The 27,475-nt window shown below is 40.0% G+C and overlaps 2 protein-coding genes across 11 annotated transcripts in view; one reads left to right on the top strand and one right to left on the bottom strand.

The window, feature by feature from the left end:
* Nucleotides 1-27,475, top strand: part of CHLSN (cholesin) — a 120,783-nt gene that overhangs the window by 37,748 nt on the left and 55,560 nt on the right. The gene's annotated exons all lie outside the window — the stretch shown is intronic.
* GPR146 (G protein-coupled receptor 146) overlaps nucleotides 3,832-27,475 on the bottom strand; it is a 48,799-nt gene continuing 25,155 nt past the window's right edge. For 2 of the 8 annotated variants that reach the window (XM_030285203.4, XM_072935761.1), the window contains exon 3: nucleotides 3,832-8,549. In XM_030285203.4, coding sequence (XP_030141063.4) covers nucleotides 7,501-8,505 — 1,005 coding nt within the window. In that variant the 5' untranslated portion in view covers nucleotides 8,506-8,549 and the 3' untranslated portion in view covers nucleotides 3,832-7,500. The other 6 variants (XM_030285206.4, XM_030285205.4, XM_072935762.1 and 3 more) reach the window with 6 other exon arrangements.

Here is a 27,475-nt window from a genome sequence, read left to right as displayed (position 1 = left end):
AGATATCCAAGAATAGCTAGTTAGAAGAAAGTTAACGGAATTTTGTTTATGAGTTCATTTTGGAACAAAAAGACATGGCTTTATTGTATTATATTCCCTGCATGTTTGGTTTAGGAAGGGATTTTTAAAGTGTGTGTTTTAAAATGGAATTCAGATGCTTATGCTTATTTATAAGGTACATGGACCTATGTGAATTTGTAAAATTTGATGGTTTTGCTCTCTCTGCTTGGATGGGGCTCAGAAGCCCAGGCTGGTGGTGTTTATCCATAAACACTGGTTACTAATTATTATCTGCATCTCAGAAGCTGGTTGTAAATCAACATTTCTTCCTTTTTTCCTAGAATAGCCATGCTCAGTGCTGTGTGATTGCTGCCTCCACATCTCAGGGTTTCTTGCCTGTGGTTCACTATTAGTGGTTTTATTATTGGCTTATTTGAGCACTGTTTGTAATGTAAGTTGTTTTATAAACAGTATTTTATTATTATTGCTATACAGTAATGTTTCTATCAATCACAAAATAAATTCCTCTATACAGGTAAATCATCTGTGTAACTCAGCTATAAGAGCTCAAAAATTGCCTGTATTTCAAAATAATGTTCTACTAAAGGGTGGAAAAAAGCTTTTTCTAATAGCAAGTTTCAATAAGAGAGCTGGTCTCTGCTTAGCAATGTAGGTGCTAAAATGGTTATTTAATTGCACATGGGCTGGACCTGAAAAATATCAGACTTCTCTCTTAACTAAGTAGGAAATGTATTTCATTGTGAACTAGTGAAACCATACTTAATAAGAAAGAATTACAATACTCTGGATCTGAATGGGAATGGCATTTCCTTTGGTCTTTGAGCATCTTGTCAACCACAATGACTAGTAACAGATGTTTCATGAAAAGTACAAGGAACATGTGCTTTGTGAAAAGTATTACTTCTTTACAAATAGCCAGACCTAGTAGCCTAGTTAAATATCCTTCTATTAGGTTCAAAACCAAAATTAACCATTATTGAGATTTGTTTCTTGCAACAGAATTCTGTCTTACCTGCCTTTCCCTCACAGCAGCAGTTGGTTGTCCAAGTTGAGGTTAATTTTGTTTCCTCTAAATACTTGTAGCAGTACCCTCAGGGCCTGCAGGCAGGACCAGCTGTACAAATCTGTGTTTAACCAGAAACTGCAACTGATTTTTTTTTTCTCCCTAAAGATTAATTTAAATCCAACTAATTTTACTGATCTTACTGCTTTTGGGAACTACTGCAGGAACATTCTGCCAGTGGCCACCAGATGGAGTTTCTAAAACAGCTTTGATAAACCAATACCAGAATTCATTTCAAAATGACCTTTTAAAGGTTTTGGAGATAAGAAACAGTACAGAAATTCTACTGATTTCAAGATAAATTGTAGCTTAAATTTGCAAATTTGGGGGGGACTAAAATTAGGCTTTTCAATTCAGTTTGTAATCAGTAATTGTACTGGGTTTGCATGGCAAGTTTGGGATAGCAGAGCCAGGGAGGGGGTGCAGGGGTGGCCTCTGGGAGAAGCTGCCAGAAACTTCTCCATGTCCAACAGATCCCATTCCAGCAGACCCCAAGGTGGACCTGCCACTGGCCAAGGCTGAGCCCATCAGTGCCAGTGGCAGCACCTCTGGGATAATGTATTTAAGAAAAGGAGAAAAAGCATGCAAGTACTTTTAAACCAGATTAAATTTGATGAATTAACCAGAAATTAATTTCTGGTTATAAATCTTGCTTTAATGAACTTTAGATAGAAAAGTTTTTTTTAGAGTATGTTTTTATACTTAATTCATAAATACTCTGATGAGAATCCTGTGTTTTAAAATCTTTTACTGCCATGATTTGTAATAATATGGAAAATCTGCCTGCTGCAGACTGTGAATATTTTTGACAATTCTTGCAGATGTAATTAAAAGTGCCAGTTCCTTCGAAGGAAGGAATATAAGGAAATCACATGGAATTTCGAAGTAAGGGAAGGACTTGGTGGGAAGAAAGTGGGATGACAAAGGAGATAATAGATCTCTGCTCTCCTGATGGAAAAAGAATGTAGTCAGCATATGTCAAAGTATTTTGTTATATAATGGAAAACTTAAGGAATTCAACAGAGGAAACATTTCACACTTCAGATTTGTTGCCATGGCAGTCTGCACAGCTGGGTTTGTACCATTTGATTGCTTTCACTTGGCAAATGTATTGCACTAGATACTCAAGAAATACACAAGATTTTGCTTATTAAGAGACAATAAAAATTAATTTAGGAGCAGATGTTTAGAATTAATCAGTGCATTGAGCACTTCACAGCTGCAGAAACTTAGGCAAGAATCAATTCCTCTCTGAGTCCTCAGCAAACAGTGGAACTGAGAGTGGCATTGGGCAGGTTCTGCTTTTCTGGGGTCTTACCAGTCCTGTGCTGCTGCAGTGAAGCTCACGAGCTCTCCAGCCTAGACACTGGGCTGCTTTCATTTTTATTAAGCAGTGATAAATGGGGCATTACTGATGCACATACCCACAGACAAAAAGCATTTAATTGAATCTTAGTTTTAAACAAGGGAAAGAAAGGTGCAGATGTAATTAAACTTCTTTCTGAGTTTGTGGTAGCAGTGTCGTATTTTTTTCACCAAAAAATATTCTTCTATTATATAGGAGTTGAGTGAGTATTTTCTGTGAGTGCTCCAAAATGTGGTTGACTTCTGTGACGTTCTGTATTGACAGATAATGGCAGATTCAGGTGCTGTGTCAGCCTGGTTTGTACTGGTGTAAACATCTTGACTTTGTTGTACCTGATCAACCCTTTTTATTTGCATTTATGTAGTTGTTCACTCTTCAACAACCTGTGAGCTTGTGAACTTGCTGCTTATTAACTAACTGTTCTCACTGAAGATCCTTCAGTCTGTGTTGTGTGTGAGGGGTTTTACTAATCCAGCTGAGAATCAGCCTTTTTGTTGGTTGTGTCCAAAAGCTCTGTGGAATGAAGGATCAGAAAATCACAGCTCTGTACTTGTTCAGAGATGCTGGCTCTGCTGTTAAAGAAACCACCCTTTAAAGCACCGTGTGGAAGTAAGGGCATCCTGTCAGATACTAGGCTTTATTAAATGGTGGAATATTGCAACTTCCACTCTGACAGTTGCCATTTTCATTTATTTCTGACTGAGACTTAAAACTTAGAAGTGCCTTGGCCTCAAGGGTTTTGTTTTTTTAAGAGTTTACCAATAATAATTTAAAATAGTTTGCTGTTACTGTCTTCCTATGCTTCACAGAACACCAAAAGGGAACAAGTGAATAATTTTGAAAGCACAGCCAAGAAAATATCTTCATATACGTAGGGTATATGAACTGATCCATGGGGAATAATCTTTTGGCTATGTGCAGTGGTTACTGCAATGAATGTGTAACAAGGTATCTTAGATTCTTATAAGCTGTGTTTTCTTTGGGATGCCAGAGGTGTGGGTTATTTTATTACATTGTTCTGAGAACCAAGAGAATTTCTGCAGGAAGCTGATTGTGGCAGCACAAAGGAAAGGAAGTTGTCAGGATGTGGCCAATGTTTGCATTGATCTCCAGGTGCACTGTTACTCTGTCATTAATTGCAGGATTCTTTATTCTGAAAAAAGTCAGGCAGGGTATGTGCCTTTTAGCTTTCATTCCCAGCCAACTTCATGCTGATGAACAATGAGATTTTAATAATGTCAAATTAAGGCCTGGGAATTTGACATCCAAGTTGTGCAATTTGTTATGTTTTGATTCAGTGAAGCCACATAGGTTTAACTTTGTCTACAACATGTTTTTATCAAGAAAGCAAATAAAAAAATCACACATTTTAGTGACCATGTACACTTGAACACTTTTTATTGAGAATGTATTATGAGTCAATACTTCCTTTATGAAGCTTTCCAGAAAGTCCATTTTTGTAGTATTTTGACATGATACTGGAGTCCACATCTCTTCATTGTAACAGAACCAGAAATTTTCTAGTGGCTGATCACCTTCTTTCATTAACTGAAATTAAATCTTCAGAGACCAAAAAGATTTGATTCTGAAATGTAAACTTTTGAAACTAGGACCTCTACTAAGTTGGTCATTAAGGACCTGTCTCAAGCTAGCTGTGTTAACAACTTAGAAGCAGAGCATGACATTTTTGTTAGTTCCTTGATTTGCCTTAATTAGCAGTTCAGCAAGAGGGCTGTAAGCCATAAATCAATTCAAATATTAAGTTTAATTTTGTGAGAAAATAATACTGTTAATAATGGCACTTAACTAGTGCTTACTTTCTAGTACACATTATATACATACAGAAGCATACAGTACACCTGCCTGTTCAGAGGTTTACATTTAAATGGTACATTTTTAGAAATAATTTAATAAACTCTATGCAGATTCTTTTTACATCAGTAGGCTGGTTTTTATCTTGCATATATACAGTATTTTTATTCATATCTATTTAAATGTGTAATAGATAAGCCCCTATTTACACTCACCAGAAAGCTTCAGGTATTTGAAATGGAAAGCCCCCATTCTCGAGAACTTTGTGTGTTAAGTGTTAGTCCATAAAAGTTCTTCCTAATTTATGATACCTTGTATTTCCTTAAGTATTTTACTGCACTTGCTCCTCTACTGCTCTTTATATAAGTACTGCAAAGCTCTCTCTTTTTGGGATGCTGCTTTTTAAGAGATACCAGGTGAGGGTGCTGCAATTAAGTTCAGAATTCCCTTAGGAGAACAGCAGCCAGGCAGATCCATGGCACAGTTTCTTTGAGTCAACTAATAAATCAAATTAACTTTCCTAAGAGGTTGACTGGATAGCAGTCTTGTTCATTAAATTATCCAAGATATTGTATCTATGATTGCCATCACATTTAGTATTTATCAAGGATATAGACAAACATCCGTAGCTCTGTTGCAGTAAAAAAGATTAGGAAAAAAACAGACTGGATACCCCACGGGTGAGTTCCATAAAAAGCTGTTTTTCTACATATCTTTAACAGCAGCTTCCATTTTACTACACAAATTTGTAACATTGAATCACTGAGTAAGATCTGGATCATTGTAAAGGAGTCAGTGTGATGAAGTAAACATGAGTATTGAATGGTACCAGGTGTGCAAGACAAGCAGAGATGGGAGAGAAATGAAAGTTAAATAAATTATGCAGAGAAGTGAAAATCGATAAAGAGAAATGATACAAGAGCCATGGTCTGAAACTGAGAATTTAACTTGGAGAGAAAGGAACAGAAATAAAGGCAACAGTTCTTTTAGAGACAGAAAATCAGATGTCTTAAGAGAAGGAGGAAATAGAAGTAAGGATGCAACATGGAAGTTGAAATTGCACTTAAAAGTTGCCTGCTCAGCTGCACTGTTCTGGCAGTGTCCCAGTTCTGAAAGCCTCTATTCACAGCAGATAAGCCAGTTCCTCCCTGCTGGAACTCCTCCTGCATAATGGCACAGGATTTCTTTAACAGATTTTACGTGAGAGATTTCATGTGGTGCTTTAAGAAACCTAGTGTTCCTCAGATGGGAAGAAGGAGTCTGTTTGCTTGACAGCTGTAAGGAAAGATTTTATTCTTAAGCACTTCTGTATGGAAGTGAGCTTGAATGCTCAAGATGTGTGGAAATTCACTGAAAATCTCTCAAGGAGGACAAAACCAAGAAAGCAGCCAGTGTCACAAATGTCAGCACAGGGACATGAAATGAGTGAGTTGGACATGGTGATAAGGAACAGCTTCAGTCCTTAACATGGTTTTCATCAACAGACTAAAACTGAAAACACCACAGGAATAGATTATTTACTCTGTAAAAATATTCAATAAAATATGAAAAGCTCTTAAAAAAGTAAAGACTGATGGAAAGTCTTCCACCAGGATGTTGCTAACTTAGAGATGTGTGTATATAAAGAAGAAAAGCAAAGATGACCAGGGGAAGAAATTGCTTGATGGGAAAAGATCTGAAAGGTCTGTCCCTCACCTGCTTTTCACACGTAACTTCAGTATGTGTCTCTGCTGACAGACTGGGGCCAGTTACCAGACAAGATTGTGCTCTAAGCAATGGGAAAGGTTCAGTTCTGATCTTGCTTCATGGTTTTTTCTACACCAGAAGCTTTGAGAGTCACATTTTTTAAATAATGTCATGTGGAATTTGAGTTGTGCTGTAACAGATTAAGCAATAAAATTATGCTGTAGCATGTATTAAGTGACAAAAATGTCTCGTGGCCCCACAGCAGTGGGAGAGTATCAGCTTCCCTTGTATCCCCCTCCTGTCCCCTCCTGTCATTAGTGCAACAGCAGCACAAGAACAGGTAGTTTTTGGGTCAGTACTTTGTAGCTTGTTTTTGTAACTGTTTATGTGCTTCCTGCAACATGTCTGTGTTTCTCACATATTTCATACAATCAGTAAAATCTGGTGATCTGGATTGGATTTCTTCCAATCTACTGTGAAACTAAACTTTACTGTGTATCCAAGAATCTCAGTGGAAGGCTTTTTTGAGAGGTCAGCAAAGAGCTGATGCTGACTGGGATTCCTATATTGAAGAATTTTATATGGTTTCCAGACCGCCAGTGATGTCCTAGATTAACAAGAGTTTAATTTATTTGTTGCAAACATATCCCTTGAAAATACAAAATGTTAATCATAAACATATTTATTTTTTAAGATAATTACTCTTGTTACATGAACATATGTGGACCATAACACTTAGCCAGACAATCTTTACTAGTTAAGTTCTGATTTAACTTTGTAAACCACTGTGTCCTTCATTTTAGTATGTGGAACAAACATCTCTAAGTTCCATCAGAATTAATTAATAAATATTTCTGAATTCCTGAAATGTTTTAGGATACAAACAAAGCACTGGAAAATTAAAACATATTTTTGTTATTTGTTGTAGCTGAAAGAAAAATCAGTTTATCATAAACATTAAAACAGGTTAGTTTGTGTGAGAAAATAATTTCTGAAAAAAGTAAATTAGGGGAATCAGTGATGGAGAAAGAAATTAAATAATTTAATTTATAATTAACATTTACTATTTGGACATGTATAATTGGGTAATATGATCTTCAGTAAAGATCAACTATATAATCTTCATTGAAAAATGCTATTTACTTCATCAAGGATAGCACTATCACTTCTTTGTACAGAGAACAAGGTAATACCTTTTCCTATACAAGATACAAGGTGCTGTGTCTTCAGTCAAGACTTCAATTAACTGCCTAGTGATTTCTTCAGACAGGAAGATCAGAGCCATGAAACCAGAGTTTATCTTTTGTCAGCAGTTCAGTGCACTGAAGGTATCTGATGTCACAGGTAATGCAGCACACAGGCCAGAGCCTCACACCGCTTCAGCCAACAACTACTGGAAAATTAAGACTGTTGCATTCAGCTGCAATGAAAGCTCCTTCCAGCCTCTTGGTTGGGACTCTCAAACATCTCTGAGTGCCAACACAGCAGTGTCACAGTCCCAGCAGTGAGCAGCCAGTGCTGCAGTCACAGAGCACCAGGGGTTGTGTCACACCTATGTCATGACCTGCTGTACCACTGTGCGCTCGTGAGAACACCCCTGGTTCCCACAGTGTATCTTTTTCAGCAAACGCCGTAATTTGTTGGGAAAGTTTTTGTTAATGTATCTGTAGAGCAGAGGCATGACAAAGCTGCTGGAGAAAGCCAGGAATTTTGACAAAATCGTGGCAAAGTGTAATATCTGAATGGAATTTACATCTGGGATTCTTCCTCGTAGGTTAGTAAACGTGCTTACCAAGAGAATAACGTAATAGGGTGTCCAGAGGGTGAACTGTGTGCAGACTGTGGCAATCAGCAGCCTGTGCACTGACGGATCCAAGCGCCCAGTGTCCTGATCCAGTGGCGTGGCCTCCTTGCGTATCCGCAGGATCAGCGTCAGCGCGTAGAGCACGGCGATGGCGGGAACGACGTACCCGATGAACACCATGATGGCATCTGCTGCTTCCTGGTTCTGCATCTTGGAACACTCGATTATTTTGGTGGACACGTGGTTGCAGACGTAGAACAGGAGAGATGAAAAGCTTGTGAGCATGGCCCCGCCCCAGATGAAGCCGCAGACGTGTTTGGTGTTGTACACACTGGACATGTAAGTCCTGGGCAGGGCCCGCTCGATGTAGTAGTCCAGACTGAGCAGTGTGGTAGAGTACATGGTAACCAACGATGAGACATTGAATAAAATAAGGAAGGTGATATAAACTTCATTGTTGGAATTCCAGATGGCCCATTTTGTATTGGCAAGACCCAGCAGGTACATTGGTGCCAGAGTGTTGATGATGAGGCCAGCAATGGCAATGTTGACAAAGTAAACATCTGGCATAGTCATAGTAGCTTTGTTGTAGAGGTTGACTAGGACCAGCAGGCCATTGTAACAGAGGCCAATTGGGAAACATATAATGAGGTAGAGAAGGGAAAAGATGGAAAGCACAAGGTCGAAGTCATGGCAGAGATGCTGGTCCTCACTGTTCTCAGTACTGTTGATTAAGGCTTCACAGCTCCACATAGTGATTTTAGCTTTTTTAACTTCTTTGCTGGTTACCAGCTTTTCTGTAGAGAGAGAAATAGTGAAAATGTTGTTAAAATATTGCATTGGAAATGAAATGGAAAGTACTGTGAAGAAAACATCTTGAACTTTAGGATTATGTGGTTCACATAACTGATGTTGTTAGTCTAGAAGAAAGTAAACTTATTCAAAATTTTATTAGACTGGTACATATTCTGCAGTTTTCATTTAAATGAAACTAGTGGCAAATTAGTTGATACAGGGCACTCAACAGAAGTAAACTGTAAACTATCATTAAGTACTGATGTATATATGAATACTAATGCAATTTTTTAAAAATTGTCAAACAGTACCTTGTATATAGCTCAAAATACATATGGGTAACTATTGAAGAGTGGAAGGATATAAACTGAATATGATGGAAAATAGAGATCTAACATCTTAAGTAATCTTTACCTTAAAAAAAAGTTTCTTAGGAGGCACATCCAAGGCACTATGGTGGATGTGTACTGGATCGCTGATAAAATTGACAAAGAATAGAGGATACTGGGAAATGAGGTGTAGGGGGGGGTGGTTTTGTTGTGTTGTTTTTGTTTTTTTTTTTTTTTTTTTAAATAGGTCAGTTTGTATTCAGACTTTCAACCTTACAACCATTTAGTTTCAAAAAAACAATGGACCTCTGTAGTCCAGGGAACCTAATATCAGGGCAGCCTGACTTTCCAAAAAGGCAAGAATCAGCTATCATTTCCTCTCAAAATAGCTCGAATTCTTTAAAAAGTATGCTACTATCAGCAGTTGTGGCCCAGCCATCTTTGCTTTATTGTCAGTAGAGATAGCATTTTAACTGAAACCAAGTGACTTCAAAGCAATTGTGTAAAGTCGCTTTCCAAAATGCAGGAACGAGAAATAATCTCTGAAGTACAACTCAGAACAGGCACAGCCTTAAAATCATGGCTGTTACTCATGGCAGCCCATTTCAGCGGCAGCGTAGAGCTGGTGCAGCAGGTGACTTCCCACCTCACCAACTCTGCCTGTCACACACTCCCGTGGTTCTGTGTGCTCCTCTGTCAGCACCTATAGCAAAGTGTAAGTACAAGTACCTGGATTCTTTCCAGAGCGAGAGCAAGATTTAATCAATCCACAATAAACATTGTGCAATGAAAATGAATGCTACTAGACAACATGCTATACTCCATGAACCAGATGGCTAAATTATACCGTGTGGGGTCCGTGAGCATGCGGGTACGTGACTGCATCTCCCTGGTGCTAATCCTTTGACTCTTCAGCCACAGTACAGAATCTGTCCCAAAACTGTGTCAACTTCCATATTTTATTTCCCACTGTAGTTGTTTTGTTTGCATTTTCTTCTTAATAACATAAAATCAGGTTAAAAATACACTAATTTTAGCTGGGCAAGCAAATTTTTATTCTACTGTCCCATGTTGGATTTCTTCAGAGAAGTGCCTTCTGTGGCAACATCAGAAGTTCTATTGCTTTCAAAGGTTGTTTTCACCTTTGTGGGAAAACTTGACTTTTTTTTGATTTATTTTCTCACATCAGTTCTTCAGCTATACTGTTGTGTTGAGTGGACCATATCATATCTTTATGTTGTTTCTCTATCCTCATTCTATTTTTGAGCACCAAGAACAACCCCATTTGTTTTCAGGAAGCATCTGTTGGTTTAGGTGTTTAAGAAAGAAGAAGAAAAGCTGTTTTTTTGCAGTTGAAAGGAACCAAAACTCTATCTCATTGAACTGTTATGACTCGATTCAAGCCAAGCAGCAGACTGGAACTAGATATTGCAAATATATGCATTCTGGTGAGTGCAAAGGTGACTAAGCAGGGGCATGGGTACAATCACGTAATTCCATTATGTAGGTTTATCCTTAAGCATTTAGCTTTGGTTACTCCAGACTGAATTACATCAGCCACTGAATAACATGCCTGTATATTGTCTGAGTACATCAACAGTCTTTGCTACCAGGCTTTGTATTTTACAGAGCAGGGGGATGTCTGGTTTCAGGAGTGGTCTTAGTCATTACCCTTACTCTTTCTTGACGTCCTCTAAGTGCGGTTAAACGGGACAATTCTGTTTTAATGACAGAAATGTCTGTTCAATACTAATCTTAGGAAAACGACAACATTTACCTCCGAAATGAGAAAAAATAAACACCAGAATTAAAACACTTCCTCGGAAAACCTCCTTGACGACTTTCAAGCTCCCAGGTGAGGTATTTCTGCGGCTGAAGGCGAAAGAGCGGAGGCACTGACCCTGCTGGCTGTGCCGCGCAGGCCGCGCTCGGCGTTTCCCCTCAGCCGTGCCTCGTGTCGCTGCCGAGGCGGCTCTGCCGTGCCCGGGTCCGCGCTGCCCGGCGGCCTCTGCTGCACAAGTGCAGGCTGCAGCAGCCTCTTGTCGCCTCTGCTGCACAAGTGCAGCTGCAGCAGCCTCTTGGTTACGGTGCCCCGGCGCTGCCCGGATCCTCCGTTCTGACCCCGGGATCGCGCTGGACGCCCCTCTGCAGGGCCAGCGGCGCCGCGCGTCCCGCCCGCCGCGCTCCGCAGCCCCTCAGCTTCATTCGCCTGTGCGCTGCCCCTCAGCTTCAGTGGCCGTGTGCCACTGCCCCTCAGCTTCAATGGCCGTGTGCCACTGCCCCTCAGCTTCAATGGCCGTGTGCCACTGCCCCTCAGCTTCAGTGGCCGTGTGCCGCTGCCCCTCAGCTTCATTCGCCTGTGCGCTGCCCCTCACCGTCACTCGCCGTGTGGCGCTGCCCCTCACTGTCAATGGCCGAGCTGCCCCTCGCTGTGTGCCGCTGCCCCTCACCGTCAGTGGCCGTGCTGCCCCTCACCTTCACTCGCCGTGTGCCGCTGCCCCTCACCTTCACTCGCCGTGTGCCGCTGCCCCTCACCTTCACTCGCCGTGTGCCGCTGCCCCTCGCCGCCCTGCCCCGGTCCCGGTCCCGGTCCCGGCCCCGGTCCGGCCGCCGGGCCCCGGCGCGGCTGTCCCGCGGCTCATGCTGCCGGCCCGGCACCGCGCTGCCGGCGCTGCACTTGTTTTGCCTCTCGAAGTTACTCACAAGTTTCTGCTTGGCTTGGCAGGCGCCTGGCCCCTCCCTTCCCCTGTTTACAGCCGGTTTCTAGAAGTGAGAGGTTGTGCTCGGAGCTGTTGGATCCAGCGCGCTTTGTAGTCCCCTGGGTTTTGGATTTGCTGCTTAAAATCCGTGAGCGTGCCGGTTTGTTATGGTTTTGTCATCGGTGCTGGGGTTCTGCAGAGCCCGTGCCATTCCCTGTAAGTGCAGTCAGCAGCCTTCACTCAAGAGCGTGGGTTTTATTTTTAACTCCGGATGAGAATATGTAGCTTTGAGGTTTCATTTTCATAGGCCATATATCCTGAATAATCAGTATTTAAAAATTCCCATACTACAAAGTACACAGGTGCTTGTGGTACTGGCAAACATAAACCAGCTTGTAAAACAAAGTAGGAAGGAAAGTTTCTGAGTGTTTACTTTGAATTTGGAGATTGTTTTGGTGGTGTGAAAAGGTGTTACAACATAACCCTCATTTTGTGATGGTGTTATGAGTTCCATTCTGGTTCCTTTTTAAAAAAGTTGATTAATCTCAAGGATATTTGCATATTACTTGCAGTTAATGGATGTGAATGTTTATATTTTCCACAACTTTATAATGGATCACTTCTTGAAAGAGCTTTTGAACTGCAGATTGATCATTTATCCCATAATGAATTTTTTCCTGTGGTTGTTCTGTTGTTTATATGGAAACTCCTCAGACTAATGAAAAGGGACTACCTTTGAAGTATGTTTCCAACTGATATCACCAACCAAAACAGAGAGCTGCCTTTTTCAAAATAATTTGTCTTATATTTAGAAATTCTGAAGCTTTATTCCATAGCAAATAAACACCAATGTAGCGTCCCTTATTGGAAAAATAAGCAGCTGTTAATTAAATAAATACTGGAAAAACACTAAACCTGCAATTAGCACAGTTGTTTAGAGCATGATGCTGGCACCAACATTGTGGGTTTGATCTCCACATGGGCCATTTGCTTAACACTTGGACTAGATCCTTGTGGGTCCCTCCCAGCTCCGAGTATTCTGTGAAATCTAAAAATGGTCATCCCGTTTGTCTTGAGTTTCTTTATCTCACCACAGTTTGTATTTAAATGTTCATTACGAATATTGTAAAACTGCTGCGGCCCCCAAAAGCAGAAAATTTCCCCATTCCTGTTTGATAGATAGTCCACAGACAGAATTGTGTATGTGCTGTGGATAATTCCATGTTACAAACTGTGGCATCACGTTTTTGGTGCTTCAGAACTTCAGAAGGACTTTGATCATCCTAAGTTCACCAAGGAAACAGCAAAATAGGAAAGGTATTCATGTAGAAGCACTTTCAGAGTGCTCATACTTGGCCAAAAGCCAATTTCCTTACACTCCATTAAAGCTGAAGGTGGTTTTATTTAGATAACAATGTCCATTAAGTACTTAGGAAAAAATTTCTTGCAATGCAGCACAAAAGGTTGAGAGCACTTGGTGGCAAATATTATTTTAGGAAAGATCCGTAAAACTAACTTAAAATAATGAGAAAAAAAATGAAGTTCTGGTGAGTTGTATTACACAGTCCATAGCTGCAGTCAGGCTTTTTCAGTCATTTTCATTCATAATGCAGCACTAAGTTGCAGAGCAGGTTAGGTCAGAGTTTGAAGCATGACCATTCCATGCTCCGATTATTTTATTTGACTTAAAAAAACCAACCCTTCATCCAGCTGCAGCACTGTCTCTTTTCTCTGCAGATTTTTCCGTTTATACAGCACATGGTTTGTCTACTTGCTCTATTATCATGTGTCTGTGATGTAGCTCTTACCTGGTTTATCTGACTTCTGAGTGTGTTTTCACAAGCTGTGGTGTCATTATAAACTAATAGCTAGTAAAACACATAGCTAATAAAGCCAACAAGGTAAGTCTCTAAACATGCCAAACACTTGTACCTTTGTCACGTCCTCTTGAGTTCCCGCAGGATCTCAATTCCTACAGACTGAAACCTGGTGCTGCCTAGGGGAAGGCCGGGAGCTCTACACAGAGCTTTGCTGGGCAGCACAGATTTGCTTCGGATCTAGACTGAGCAAACAAAAACTCACAGCCAGAAGTTCTCTATGTATATATAGAAACCATGACTTAATAGATTGTCAGCTCCTCATCAGGGTTTGAAAGCTGCTATTTGAAAGGGACATGCTGAATATTACTTATGGATTAACTCTTAAAACTTTAAATAATGAATGATCAATATTTTTTGAAAATTAGGAACCTGCAATTAGTTGTATATCGAGGGGAACACACTGAATTCTCAAGTGCTGGAGAGTGAAGTGTCACATTGCTGTTCCCTCTCACTCTGGGTAACATGACATTTCTTTAGGCTTACTAGCTTATATACATACCATAGGGATTAGCAAATGACTTCTAGGCTGGATATACAGAAAAGTAAAACTAAATAGCTCAGGTTAGATGGGGGGGGGTGGAAATGCAGCAGTGCAAGCAAGTAGGAATATATTTTTCTCATGCAGTTGCTGAGTTGCTGCTGTTTAGAATGTAATGATACAGCTCAGATAAAATGCTTTTAACATGAGTGGAGAAGAAAATCCTGCTTGATACTGGGGGCTGGGCTGAAAAACAAACCCCTTCCAACCCTATCATTTATGTCTTTGTGGTGCAACCATTGACCAGTTTGGCAGGGGAAGTTCATAATTGATACTGGTACCATTTATAATGTGGTTAATTCAGTGCAATGTAAGGTGAAAGAAGGCATGAGCAAACAACAGGGATAATTGATTCAAAGTAGGATTGACTATAATAAGCCTGTGTTGAATATTTTAAAAAGTACAAATCAAAAAGCAAAAGTGGGTCAGTTGAAAGAAAGGGAATGGGATTTGCCACTCATGGCAAGTCAACTCATGGAAGAGCAGTCACCCAACTTTCTGGTCCTGCTGATTTCACACTGCATTAGGCTCCAGTTTTGGTTTTCTAAACCTTTCCCCTTTGCTATATAACTTGCTTTAATAGCAGCATAGCAATACTTAATACTTAATAATAATTAATAATTAAAATAAACCCAAGATTTTTTACTTATATAACCCAACTCTTGCCTACTCCCACTTGATTCTGCACAATTTGAGTGCTGTGAACCCATTTCCAGCTCTATAGGTAATTGCCTTCCTTTGGACCAATGTTTTTCCTTTAACATTCCTTCTGTCCATGCATAAATTCTTATGTACATTTCCTGATTTCTTAAAATACCCCTTGAGTTTCCTATCTCCTGGCCAATATTTTCCTCTTTACCTCTCCCTGATGACTCCCTTACAATTAACACTGTTCTTCCCATCATTATTTGCTCATATGACACACACAGTATCATATCCAACTTATGACAGGGCTTCCAAGCATGACACACTTTCACTTCTACTTTGTGACTTTCCTGTGGGATATCTCGGGCTGTTTTGGTATTTTGAATCAGCAATAAAGATTACATTCTCAAGAACTCTAAGGGTGCATTTCTGTTTCATGTAGCACGAGTACAGAGATACCGTGTTCCTGACATTGGTCTCTGCATTTTGCTTTGGTTGCCCTTTGAGGTTGCTCACTCTGTTTTCCCAGAAATTCTGAATACATGTTGTCTTCAGAGCTCCTTCCTGTGGGTGGGTGACCTTTTTTATTGTTTCACAGATGTTGGCAACCTCTGTTTCATTTTTTTATCCTCTCATTCTGTAAGTACCATCTTTGTAGTAAATCATTTGCATAGCAGCTACCTGGTGATTCAGATCCCACTTGTGCCATGATAATCTGCTTGCTGCCCTGGCCACTTGGTAACCTGCTAAATAGATGCTTTTTTCCCCTCCTGTTTTGAACTTTTGTTGTTATTTATTATTGTTATTATTGAATGTATAAATACGCAAAATTATTAATGTAATATAATTACTAACAATGTCAGGTGCATATTTGGTTTCTGTTTAGATTGTTCAACTCTTTGGAAATCTGAGTTCATATAAGGCCATGTCAAAAGTAAGTCTGCAAATTGCTGCCACGGGTCACTAAGCATCAAGAAATGAGTTCAGTTGGGCTTTTTGCTTGGAAGGAGGAAAACTGGATTTTAGGGTGTGGCAACTTTTTTAGGATGTGCATATTCTCTAATAGGTTAGAACTGCAGAAATTTCTTCTATTTTTAGAGTTCATAGAAGGTTGCTCCAAACAACGTGTGTATCCATTGGAAATGAATAATTGTATTTGCTTTAGTTTCTCTTTCTCCCTCTCAATTTCGAAGCAGCTTAAAGCTTATGAGAACAGATAGTATACTCCAATGAAGGAAGACAAAATAGATCAGCTACTCTGGAGACCATAATCCAAACAGCTGAATGGTGTGTTTAGGAGCCCTTTAGACCTGGTGGAGAGTGGCAGTGTCGTGGTGCTCTGGAATGTTGTAATGACCAACTACCCCAGGGTGGAAGTTCTGTGGAGAGGAGATAGCCCAGCACTGCAGCCCCTAAAGATTTGTGTGGAAGAGATACAGATGCTATCAGCCAGGTACATCTGCCACTGCAGATAAATCCTGCCTTTTTGTGCTGTTCATTTCCCTGCAGTGGAGCCTCTGTGGGAGCTGGGTTGCCAGTGGCTGTGCCCTCCTGGCAGCTGCTGGGGAACTGCTGCACCAAGGGCTCTGCACGGGTTAACTCCATAAACTCAGCCTTGTTTTGTTAACTTTGTTAACAGTGCATGAGTGGCACTGATGTGCTGCTCCACCCCTTCCTGACTTAGCTTTATCACTGAATTCTGTAAGAGCTTCTATATGGAAAACATGACATATTGTTTCTTTTTAAATGTTTCTGTGCAGCGAGAAAGAATTTGCTATAGAGTGAACAGTGCAGCTTTTAATACTTAGAGATTTCATCACTGCAAAAAGTGAAATACCATACTTTTGGACAGTTCTACAGGTGAGGATTCCATCAGGCAGAATGAATATACACAGTTATTACCTGTATTCATCTATCTACAGGCCTTAGCTGCCAGGGATCCTGACATGAGACACAATTTGGAGATGTTCAAATATCCACTAGATAATACTTTTTAAAAAGATTAAGCTATATGCAAAACAAAACCTGAGTAATTTTCCTAGTATTCGTATTCACTTCCAGGAACTTATGGCATATTAAATAACAGGAATAATTAGAATGAATGCAGTATTAGAAAATCAGCTTACGTAAGGTGCTTCCAGTTCTGGATTTTATAAAGTTGACCAGTTGGAATACAAGAAGTGACAGCTTTTAAGCATCAGCAGAGTGGATGGCGCCATTCAGAGTGCTGAACAGCCAGTCAGCCCTGCTGCAGCTCTGCTCCGTGTTTTCAGAGCACTTGGAAGCTGATTTTGATGTAGCTATCCCACTTTAAAACTAAGTAGCAGCAACCTTAAATAACATTCAGTGTCAAGATGACCGAAAGTTGTTATGTCTATGTATTAATTCTTTTAACTGCTTCACTGAAAACAAACTTTTAAAAAAAATTAACCTTCGTGAGAATTTTCAGTGTGCTTCTAACTGGTGAGCCACAAAACCCAAAAGAATTAATTAAAAAATACAGAAAATTCCAGTTTCTGGGAGAGCACACAAGCAAGTAAGTTCCTCCAGTTTAAAACTGAATCTAAGTTGCAGATTCTTTTTGTATGAAGTACTACAATCAGTGGATTTAACAAGGGTTACAGACACCTTGTGATGATGTTCAGTGCAGTTGGGACTTAGGAGACACTTTAGCCCACTCTTTTTAATGGAAGTATTTCATTCATTTATTATGACTTCAGGAACTTAATAGACTAAGTGGGTGATTTCTTTAATAAATTTTTAATAACTTGCAGTCATCAGTGTTTAAATATAAGGAGTTTTGCCCCAGTACCCACAGCCACTTAAACTGTAGAGCAACAGGTCAGTTAAGACTGGTTTGGGGGGAAAAAATTTATGAAACTTACTAGTTCCTGTTTTTTATGTGAAGATCATCATATTGTAGAAACTTCTGCCAAGGCCTTTTAAATATTTGAGATAATATAAAAGACAGGTTTATAGTAAAATTCTTGTTTAGGTAATGTCTTTAACAAGTGCAAACAGGTCATTTGCACCTTACAAGGTAGCAGGTGCCTGGATCTCTGTATTTCCAGCATTTTGGAATTGCCCAGGTTCCAGGTAAGGAATGTTTGTACTTCTGGTTCATGGAAATCAGCATCACTCCAGTAAAGACAGATTCCCGCCAATCAAACTTAATGCAAATTATGGCAATTCTGGGCTTTGCTGAGTGAATTTATTCCAGGAAGAGGGGGTTGAAGGTGCACGGACTGCTGGAATTATCTGTAGATGAGTTGGCCGGGTGAGCTGGCAGGGTGGAAACAGCAGCTCTTATCTTCCCCCGCTGTGTGCCAGCTTCACCCAAGCTCAGGGCATGTGGCAGGGAACTCTGCTGAAATTTGGCAGTACAGAAACATTCCCCAGAGATCTTTTGGTGCCAGTTGCAGAGACTGGCAGAAGGCACAGATGGTACTTTTCCTGGAAACTATAACATAATGCTGTTTCCTATTAGAAGCCCTGGTGAAAGCTGACTCGGTGACTTAATCAACCAGACCATCATGTTGGCTGGGTAGGAAACTCTTGTGAAACAGACCCTGACCACAGGGACCAGGTTTCCAGTAAAAGCAGAAATATCGACATAGTTCTTTATCAGATAGCATATAGAAGAATTATAAAAACTGGTTTGAGTGTGAAGGGAAAAATCAGCCCGCCGCAGAGTTGTACTAAGGCTGAAATGACTTCAAAATTTGTCACATCCGCTGGCGATAAACTTATCTTTCTGTTAATTGCTGGCACGTCTGAGACATCTTGTTCCTGACACTCCTGTGGCTTTTAATTTTCACTGCTTGGTGAAGGAAATAGAATTTTCTAGCTGCCTCCTGGATGAACTTGCATAATTACTGATTACATCTTATTCCATTTATAATGTCTGAATACTATATTTTATATTTACATTCTAAGGGGTCTAGCATAATATTAATGCTGATCTAAGGTTAGTTATTATTAGATGGTAAAATTTAGAATAAGAATTTTCATTTACCAGGGGCTTGAGGCATCTTTCTGACATGATTAACTTCTGATTTGTCCATCTATTGGTTGCTATGTGCCACTCCCCACTCCACTTTATCAACGACAGGGAGTTTTTATCCTTTAGTCATCAAAATGTAGATATATTGGGTTTGCATGGCAAGCTTTTGGGAAGGTGTTCAGTTTTGTTTCTCATTATCCCACTGTAATTTGATGGTTAATGAATTAATTTTTCTGTAAGTTGAGTCCGTTTTGTTCAGGATGGTAATGGATGAGTGATCTCTCCCTCTCCTTCTCTCAACCCATGAGCCTTGAGTTCTATTTTCTGTCCCTGTCCAGCCGTGGAGGGGAGTGAGAGAGTGGCTTTGGTGGTACCTGGTGCCCAACCGAGGTCACAAAAATAAATGTATAATCTGCTTCCTCCTGTGCTAATGGGTGGAAGCCTGAGGAGTAATTAGTTTGTCAGAGAGCCAGTTTCTTACTAATGATTGATAAATGGTTGTTTTGGCAGGGCCCACACAGGCACTGGGTGCTGAGAACAGTAAAGCACAGTTTGTAGGGAGGGCACTGGAGCCTGCTGGTCTGTCTTCCCCTAAATGAGCTGTACTTGTTGTGGCTGTTGTGGAAAATATGCAGACTATTCTGATAACCTCTTATCTGATGTTCAGCTCTGCCTGAAGGAGTTCAGACTAATCAGTCTGATGTGCAAATCACAAACATTGATGTTTACATGAATCACTTTGACCAGACATTTGATTAACTTTGTTGCATCACTTCAGAATCAGTCTGACTTGTGTAGAAATCCACGGAATTCTGCTCAGACTTAAATGATGGAGCCAATCAAACCTGTGCCAGATGTGATGCTGGCATGACAAACAGGGTGCTGCCTTTTATGCTGCTTTAGCATTTCTATCAGAACAAAGTTGAGTTCAGCTGACAGAGCCCTTAGGGAAAGTAGGTGTTCTGCTACATACAGTAGAAAACAGATTTGCAAAAATCACAGTGATTAGTGTAGTTAAAAATGCCTATGGAGGCTAAAAGGACAGCAGTCATTCTGCTTATTCAAAGCTTCTGCTGAAAGCAGTTAGGAAATTTTTAGTGCTTTGAAGTTTGCCTTTGGCATACCTTCTCTTATAAATGAAAATGCAACTTAATTGTGATTAATTAGTTAATTAGTTACTGCTGTGTCTATCTGCTTTGCAATAATATTTCACAGTATGGTTTGCTGCATGTTTATTACTACAGTATGAATAAAAGATTCATAAGGATCTCACTTTCACTGAGAACTTTTTTTCTCTCTTAAAGACTAATTCGATTAACTTTTAATCAATTCGTCTGCCATACTTCTCTAATACTTCTACATTTAATATACAGAAACATAAAGATCTTGTGTATTCAGAGCAATAAATAAAAAAAATGAAAGCACATAATTATTGCCTAAAGGAACAGTGAGAAATCCAGCTTAATGTGCATGAAAATTGATATGCACAAGAAAAGCTACTATAACTTTGTTTTGGCCAACCAGATAAAAGTGGGAACGTAACTACTTCCAACAGTGATGTTTTCCCTAAAGAATTGTTATCTAAAACCCAAACATTATTTTCTAGTGACGGCACTATTCATTTCTACTGATGCAAGGCTTAGACGCATTTCTGTAAATTCTTTCTAGGCTCTTAAAAGCCAAAAGCAATCTAAAAGGAGAACTGTTTATAATCTCACCTGGGAGGCACTGCCTTGCTGTCCCTTGGTGGCCGGCAGAAACATTTTGCCCATCCAGCCAGAGGCATGTGTGCGTGGCTCAGCAGAGAGCGCCGGGTCTCATTTGGGGCAGGTGAACCCTGAGAGCTGCTGTGGCTCTGGGCACTGTGGGCACATGTCACTGCCCTGCACATAGTCTCATAATCCCCTAAGCTGCAGCCATAGCCTCTCACTGGAGCTCTGGCTAAACCAGGGCCTGATCCTGCCCTAGGCACGGTGCTGTGTACCCTGCCCCTGGTTGTGAAAGGTTTGGAGAGGGCTTTTTTTGGAAAGGACAGAGGGAAAGGACACGCTGCGTTTCGGGGAACAGTTCAGCCTTTGGTGTCGTTACGTAACAGGAGATAAACAGCGGCTGCATCAAACCCAGAGAGCTTTGGTACAGGAAAAGAATTTGACCATCAGAGCAGCTACTCTGTGCACATGAACAGAGTCATGGCCAGAATGAGCCAAGCTGACAAAAATATTGTGTTAGTGAGATGTGATTTTCTTTAGAGCTGCTCACTGCAGCTGTGTATGCCGGGAGTCATGTCCCCCCCACCTCGGAAACACAATGCTGTTTACCAAAACCCTGAACATCCACTGGCCTCTGGAGATTTAGACAGTAACCAACATTAGACCTGAAAAAGAGCCAAGGCGAGCTTTAAAAAATACTGTAAACCTCAGAATTCTTTTATGCATTCAGAAGAAACATTTTAATTGGGGGTGGGGTGGGGAATAATGTAAGGAAAATGGTGCTGCTCTATCTTCTGACTTTAATGAGGTGGTATGTAAATGTAAATTCTTTACATTTGAATAAAAAGCCTGTAACATCATGATTCCATCTATTTAGCTTGAATACAAATAGTCCTTAAATAATTTGTCTTTTTAAACTGTGATGAAGAAATAATTTATGTGTTTTCCTTCCTCCCCAAAGCAGTAAATTTTAATACGTGATTTTACTTAACAACCATAAAGGAGCTGACCCATAAAATGAATGAAGAACTTGTCTTTCATGTTAGCATGTGAATCTTCTTTGGTGTATGTAATATAAATGTGTTTTGTTATTTTATAGCATTAGTTGTTTATTTTTCATTTTGCAGTTTCTTAGAAGCTAAAACTTCACAACAGGACTCTGAGATAGGCTCTAAGGTTAACACCTGAGAACTTTTTGGGTGTTGGTATTTATGATCCAAGCATTTGCTTAGTTCAGTTATTTTTTGTTCCCTTTGGCTGTTAAACCCCCCCCAAGTCTCTATTTACAATGTCTATCACACAGCAGCTCTGATTGTAGGTCCCTTGTAAGTATTTTCCATTAGATTTTCTATTGTTGGAGATTGGTCAAATTGTTAAATAAACAAGCACTTCTTTTAATCTCTGAAGTAATATTTATTTGAGGAGACAGTGTGGAGCAGCCCAGGATTATGACTTTTCCTTTTTTTATGGTTTGTAATATTTCATACTTATCACTTATTTGGTTAAGCCATTATGTATGGTTTGTATTTTGAAACACGGAGAAGAAAACCCAAACTGTATTTTGATTTATATTTCATTATACCAGTGACAGTTGGGCATGGAGGGAAGTGTGCTTTCCTTTTGAAATTCAGACCTCATAAACTTTAGCGTATCAGCTTTTTGCAGGAAAAAAATGCAGAGATTGGGAGATGGAACAGCACTCCTTTGGTCTCCGGGGAGAACAGGAGGTAATAACGTGGCTCCTTGGAGTCTGCTGCTCTCCTGGTTTTGTAGAGGCAGCTGCTTGCTCTCATAGGCGTCGCCAGTCCATCACTTCTTTCAGGCTGCAGTGCCCACAACCTAACACTTTTTCCATTTTCCTGGTTGGGCTTGTCCAGCACACTTTCTGCAAGGTTTGTTTTGAGTGTAGAGATACAGAATCCTTGACACAATTATGCTGTGTAACGGCAGCTTGTAGTAACAAGTGGCAGCTGATCACTTGGAGTTACTTGGGGAACTTGTGGGGCAGACGATTGTTGTGCTTTGACTAAAAAGCACATTTCAATAATACCCATACTTATAGAACTTTTCCAGATATTTCTTGTGTTTTCTGGCCTCCCCAGAGCAGTGAAGTTTAAGATGTGCTTCTACTTAGCAGCTACAAAGGAGATTAACCCTAAAATGAATAAAGAATCTTGGGCAGATCTGTGGATGGGGTGTTGTGCTGAGACTTGGTCCTGGTCACACAGCTGCAAGGGGACTGAGGGAAATGTGGAGGTTTACTTTAGCGACTTATTTTTTAACTCTGCCTCATTGCAAAGTTAGCAAGCACAAACCTCAGTGAAGGCTGAGCCTCTTCTGTAACCTGCCAGGTAAATTAATCAGACCTGAAACACTTTTAAGCACAAGCCAGATATTTCTGCTGTGCACATGAGAGAGGTTCAGCTGGACAGGTGTCTGCTGTGAGCATGAAACACACAGAACATAATGCAGTGTTTTTTTGTCACCAATAAGCAGCAGGGATCACAGAAGCCTTGGAGGCCTCCTCACAAGATTTATTTTCAGATGCAGTGTACTGTTCAATGCTTTTGGGTTGATTCATACACTGAATTAAATATGGCAGTTCCCTGTCCATCTTACCCCAGTTATGTCTCTCATGGCTGATGGTTCTATAAAGTTAATGCACTGCCCTGAAGTTCAAAATTACAGGCAACTTTGTTAATATGAAAATGGGATATGAACAGTGCAGGTTTTTGTTTACAGAATAATCCGTAGTGATTCAGATGTTTAAGTCATTATATGTTTAAGGTGCTCATGTCCCTAATAGGCTCCGACATCTAACTGATAGACAATTCTAGTAGTAGTTTTTACTTACACAAGCTAAATAAGACCAAAACAAAGTTCTGTTCAATTTTGTTTGACATTATAATGACATTTTGAAGTTCACCTTCCAGGAGTGCTCTGTGCAGTAACATAGGCAGAGTCAGTGATTCAGGTGGATTAAACAAATCACAAGGTTAAAGTGAAAGTAGTTATTCAGGACTGTGGTTGCCAGAGTATTATTTTTATGAGCTGAAGTGGTTTCATTGAAGCATCACTAGAATATTAGTGAATTGGTGGGTGTGTTTCAGCCCTTCATACCCAGCTGCAGAGTGTCTATAAAGAGTGGTGATTCCTATAAAGGATTATCACATATATTCCTCAGTATACTTTTATCTTAAGCTGGTACCTTCAAAGGAATGCAAGCAGTTGGTGGTTCATGATAGAGATACTCTGGGCAAAGATCTCCTGGTTCACTGCACAGAATAAAGTCAATTCCCACTGACATTCCTCCTCATTCTCAGTATTACTGTTTTTAAGTGTAAAGCAAGCTGTAGTATTAATGGGATTCATTCAAGACTGTTTATTTCTGTTTCATCTTAGTATGAATATTCAGCAAGTTCATATTTGGTCATAACAAGTCTGAAAATGCTTTGGTAATTACATAAAAAATGAAAGTGAATGTGCAAATCAGCTGAGGTAAGCAAGACATATTTGCACATTTTAGATTAGCTGCTTTAGCACTGCCTTTTATATGGGCACAGCTTTGAGTCCCTTTCATTTTTCATCTGCTACAGTGTTTCAGGTTGCATAAACTTTGATGGAAAACTTTAAAAAGGCGACCACAACTCTACCAGTGCTGCAACCCCATTAATCATATATTCATTCCTCAGAACCAGCATCTCTGGTTTGAGGAATTCACCCAGCTCTCCCCGAGGGCTGTTCCAGATGAAACTGGCTGTGGGAGCGGGATGTGTCACAGCCCTGGCACAGCCTCTTTTCTGCTGAGGGCCACCAGAAAGCGAGTGGCACCTGCCTGGTGTCCAGGTGGGACAAGAGAGGAGCTCACTGGGAGGGCACTGGAGTGGGCAAGGCAGGAATATTTGTCTTTTCTAGTCAGCAAGTTTTTTAACTTGAGTTCCTTTATATTTGACCCTGATTGATGTGGCCAAACTGCTGAAATTCCATTAGGTCATTGCTTGTGGAGATGTATTAGAGATATTCTTTGGTGTGTCTTTGTGCATCTTTTCTCTCTGCATATTTTGGCTAATTTTTTTAGCTACTGTTTGAAAATGTCATTAGACATCAGATCAGTTTATTTAGCTATTGTGGGCCAATCCAAACATACAGGATATAATACACAGCTCCTGACCTTTTCCTGTTACAGGCTTGCAGCAGCTCTTTCCTTTGCAGACCTCAGGTGGGAGGGAGGAAAGGGCTTTAACCCTCTCGGTGTGTTTTGCAAAGCTTACAGGACGGGCTGAAGGCACTACAGTTGCTTTGCAGCACAGGAGAAGCAGGAGAAAGCACAAGGAAAGGAAAAAGCCCAGGTTATTACTCTCTTCCTTAATAATTCTTGGCTGCAGTCTCCTCAGCCTTCAGCCCTTTAAAAAAGTTGTAAAGCACCAAGTTTGCAAGCTCCAGACTGTGGTAGTGAGGAGGATTTCACAGTCAGCTGACCATGAAGTGCTACCAGCTTCTACAATCTGCCTGACTGCACATTGCTTCTTGAAGCCTTCCAGATTTTGGAGAAAATTGTTGCACAAAAATCTTCTAAGATGTGGTTGAGGATTGAGGAGTTAAAACATCATTTCCTCTAGCTGTTCATTTTACTATTGCCACTTTTGATCTATGCTCATGTGAAAAAGCAATTTATGAATAAATCTCTACCACAAGAGTTATTTTGATAGCATAAATCTATTGTAATGTTTCTTCATGGCAAATTTTAAAGGGAAGAAAAAAACAGAGGAAGAATACAATGAAAATGTTGACCTTAATGAATGAAAACTGGATTGTTTGTACTATGAGAAAATGAGACAATTATGGCTATAAAATCCCATGCTCAAAGAACGAAAATAAACAACATACACAGTGTGTGGAAATGGGAGTGAGCCATTATGTTAAGACAGATTCCCTGAGATCTTTTCTCCATAGTAATTCTTAAAAATGTGGGAATTTATTTTTATTTAAGGACTAAAACCATCCTGGAGAATGCTCCTGGAGTTTGGCAGCAGTGCAAGAGATTGATTTACAAACATTTCACACCAGGAAAATATTTGGAAACCAGTAACATGGTGTTTGACCACTACAATTATAAGCAGCAATAGAAGCAATTTTTGTTGCATTAGAGCCATCTGGCAGGTTAGTGGTTCATTTATCTGTTACCAAAGATTTTGTAGCCAGGAAATCTACTTTGCAAAAATTCCATATTTTAGGCTGAGTCTTCTTTTGATGGGAAAAAAGTGATTAAAAAATAGCATCTCAAAACAAAGGGTTGAATCATCAGTTAAACACAGCACAGTAACACTGCAAAGTGTGACTCTGTTTCTGGATTTTAGAATGAATTTTCCTTTAAGCAGTAGCTAAATGGTTTCCTTAGATTGTTTGTGTGTTGCACGAACCAGATCAGATCAGATCAGTCTTAAAGTTCATAATTTTCCCCAGAGTGTCTGAAATCCTACTACAAAGAGTCCTTTCGTCTTAAGAGTCTGACACCAAGTAGAAATAAAAGGCTGAAATAATAACACCACTAACTTGGTTTAATTAATTGTATGTTTCTGTACTTAAGCTTGAAGGGTGGAAAGTGTTGCTTTAAAAGCTACCTACAAAACTGGTGAATGAGCAGCCACTCAGGGTGCCACTTCAAAGAGAAACACCAAAAAAAAACAACAGAAGGGAAGCTGCTTTTGAATTCTCTCGGTTCCCCCTGGCAGCCCAGGGCTTGCAAAGGAAAAGAACCCTGAAATGGTTATTTTCTTTTGTGTTAGTTACATAACCAGCTCCCAGCAAATAAAGCTGGAGGTGGAGCAGCCATACAAAGCCCCACTTTGTAACCTGTGCTTGCCATAGTTGCACAAAAGAATCTCACCTGAATTTAGGCATTTTTCCTTCCTGGCTAAGGGAGATTCCTTACACTGTCTGCACCCAGCTTGATAAAATTTAGGAGCCCTGTGTAACTCTTGGTTGCACAGGTGGATATTTTGTAATTTGAGCCTTCATGGTTAGTCCAGAGTTGTACCTTATTGCTGAAGCAGTCAAACAAATCTTGGTTTCCTCCATTTTTTTTATTTTTCAGATTTCTCTGTATGCAGTATTGTAATAAAGTAAAGAAGTAGGGGAAGGTAACTGCAAAAGGGAAAACTGGTTTATACAAGAACGCTCAGTCTTCCCTTTGGGATCAGTTGAAGCTCTAAAAATTGTGCTTTCATGTTAACCATCCTGTACCACCTTTAAACTTTGCAGTCGTGCTGTGTCTTCCATAAAGCAGCATTTGGGATGTAGGCTGGTCCTTCACTGCTAAAAATGACAGCCCTGCCTGGTCAGGCTGGTCTGTGTGCCCTGCATCCCCCTGGCTGTCAGCTGGTGGATCCTGGCTCTGCCTCCCTCGCTGTTTCCTTCCCGCAGCTCTGTAATGCTGCTCTTGGGTTTGGGAGCTCAGTTTGTGATTTACTAGTTATAAAATCCCAGGATTACAGGTGTGCTCCTTTACTGTCCTCAGGTGTCAGCTGTAACACTGCTGCCAAGATGCCCTGGTGCCCTATTTTAAAGGGTGATTAGGAGTCCAGTCTGAGAATAGCTGTAACTGATGAAAGGATCGAGAGAATTTATACATTTGGCAGTTCTAACCATTTTTTACACTTACGTTATAGACCTGGAAAGGAGGGACTTGCAATAAATACGAAATTCTAAAATGTCAACTTCTACAAACTTCATTATCATTACCTCTGTAAGAATTAAAAGTCAGTTCATGTACTCCAGAGCAGCAAATATTGTCAGACAATGTGTAATGGAAGTTTCTGAGAGCCAATATTTAACATCTTGAAATGAGAAGCATCCAGGATAACTTTTGAAATCGCTTGAATTCACTATATATTACAACAAAATATGAAGGTAAATATTAAGGTATTTTCATCAGATGGTTTTAAATTAACCTTTGGATTTCCTTTAAAAAAAGAAATGACGAATCTTTGAGTAATGGAGAAACAGGGTGCCCCTCATATTGCTCTCACTCTGAAGTATGATGTAGAGAAAAATTACTTGGAAGTAGTTCCATTTCCACATTTAAACTCTTATTATTTGAGTCCAGAATGCTCTTAAATTATCTGG

The sequence above is a fragment of the Taeniopygia guttata genome, chromosome 14 (assembly GCF_048771995.1).
Source record: "Taeniopygia guttata chromosome 14, bTaeGut7.mat, whole genome shotgun sequence".
NCBI lineage: Eukaryota > Metazoa > Chordata > Aves > Passeriformes > Estrildidae > Taeniopygia > Taeniopygia guttata.
This window is presented reverse-complemented; position numbering and strand designations above follow the sequence as displayed.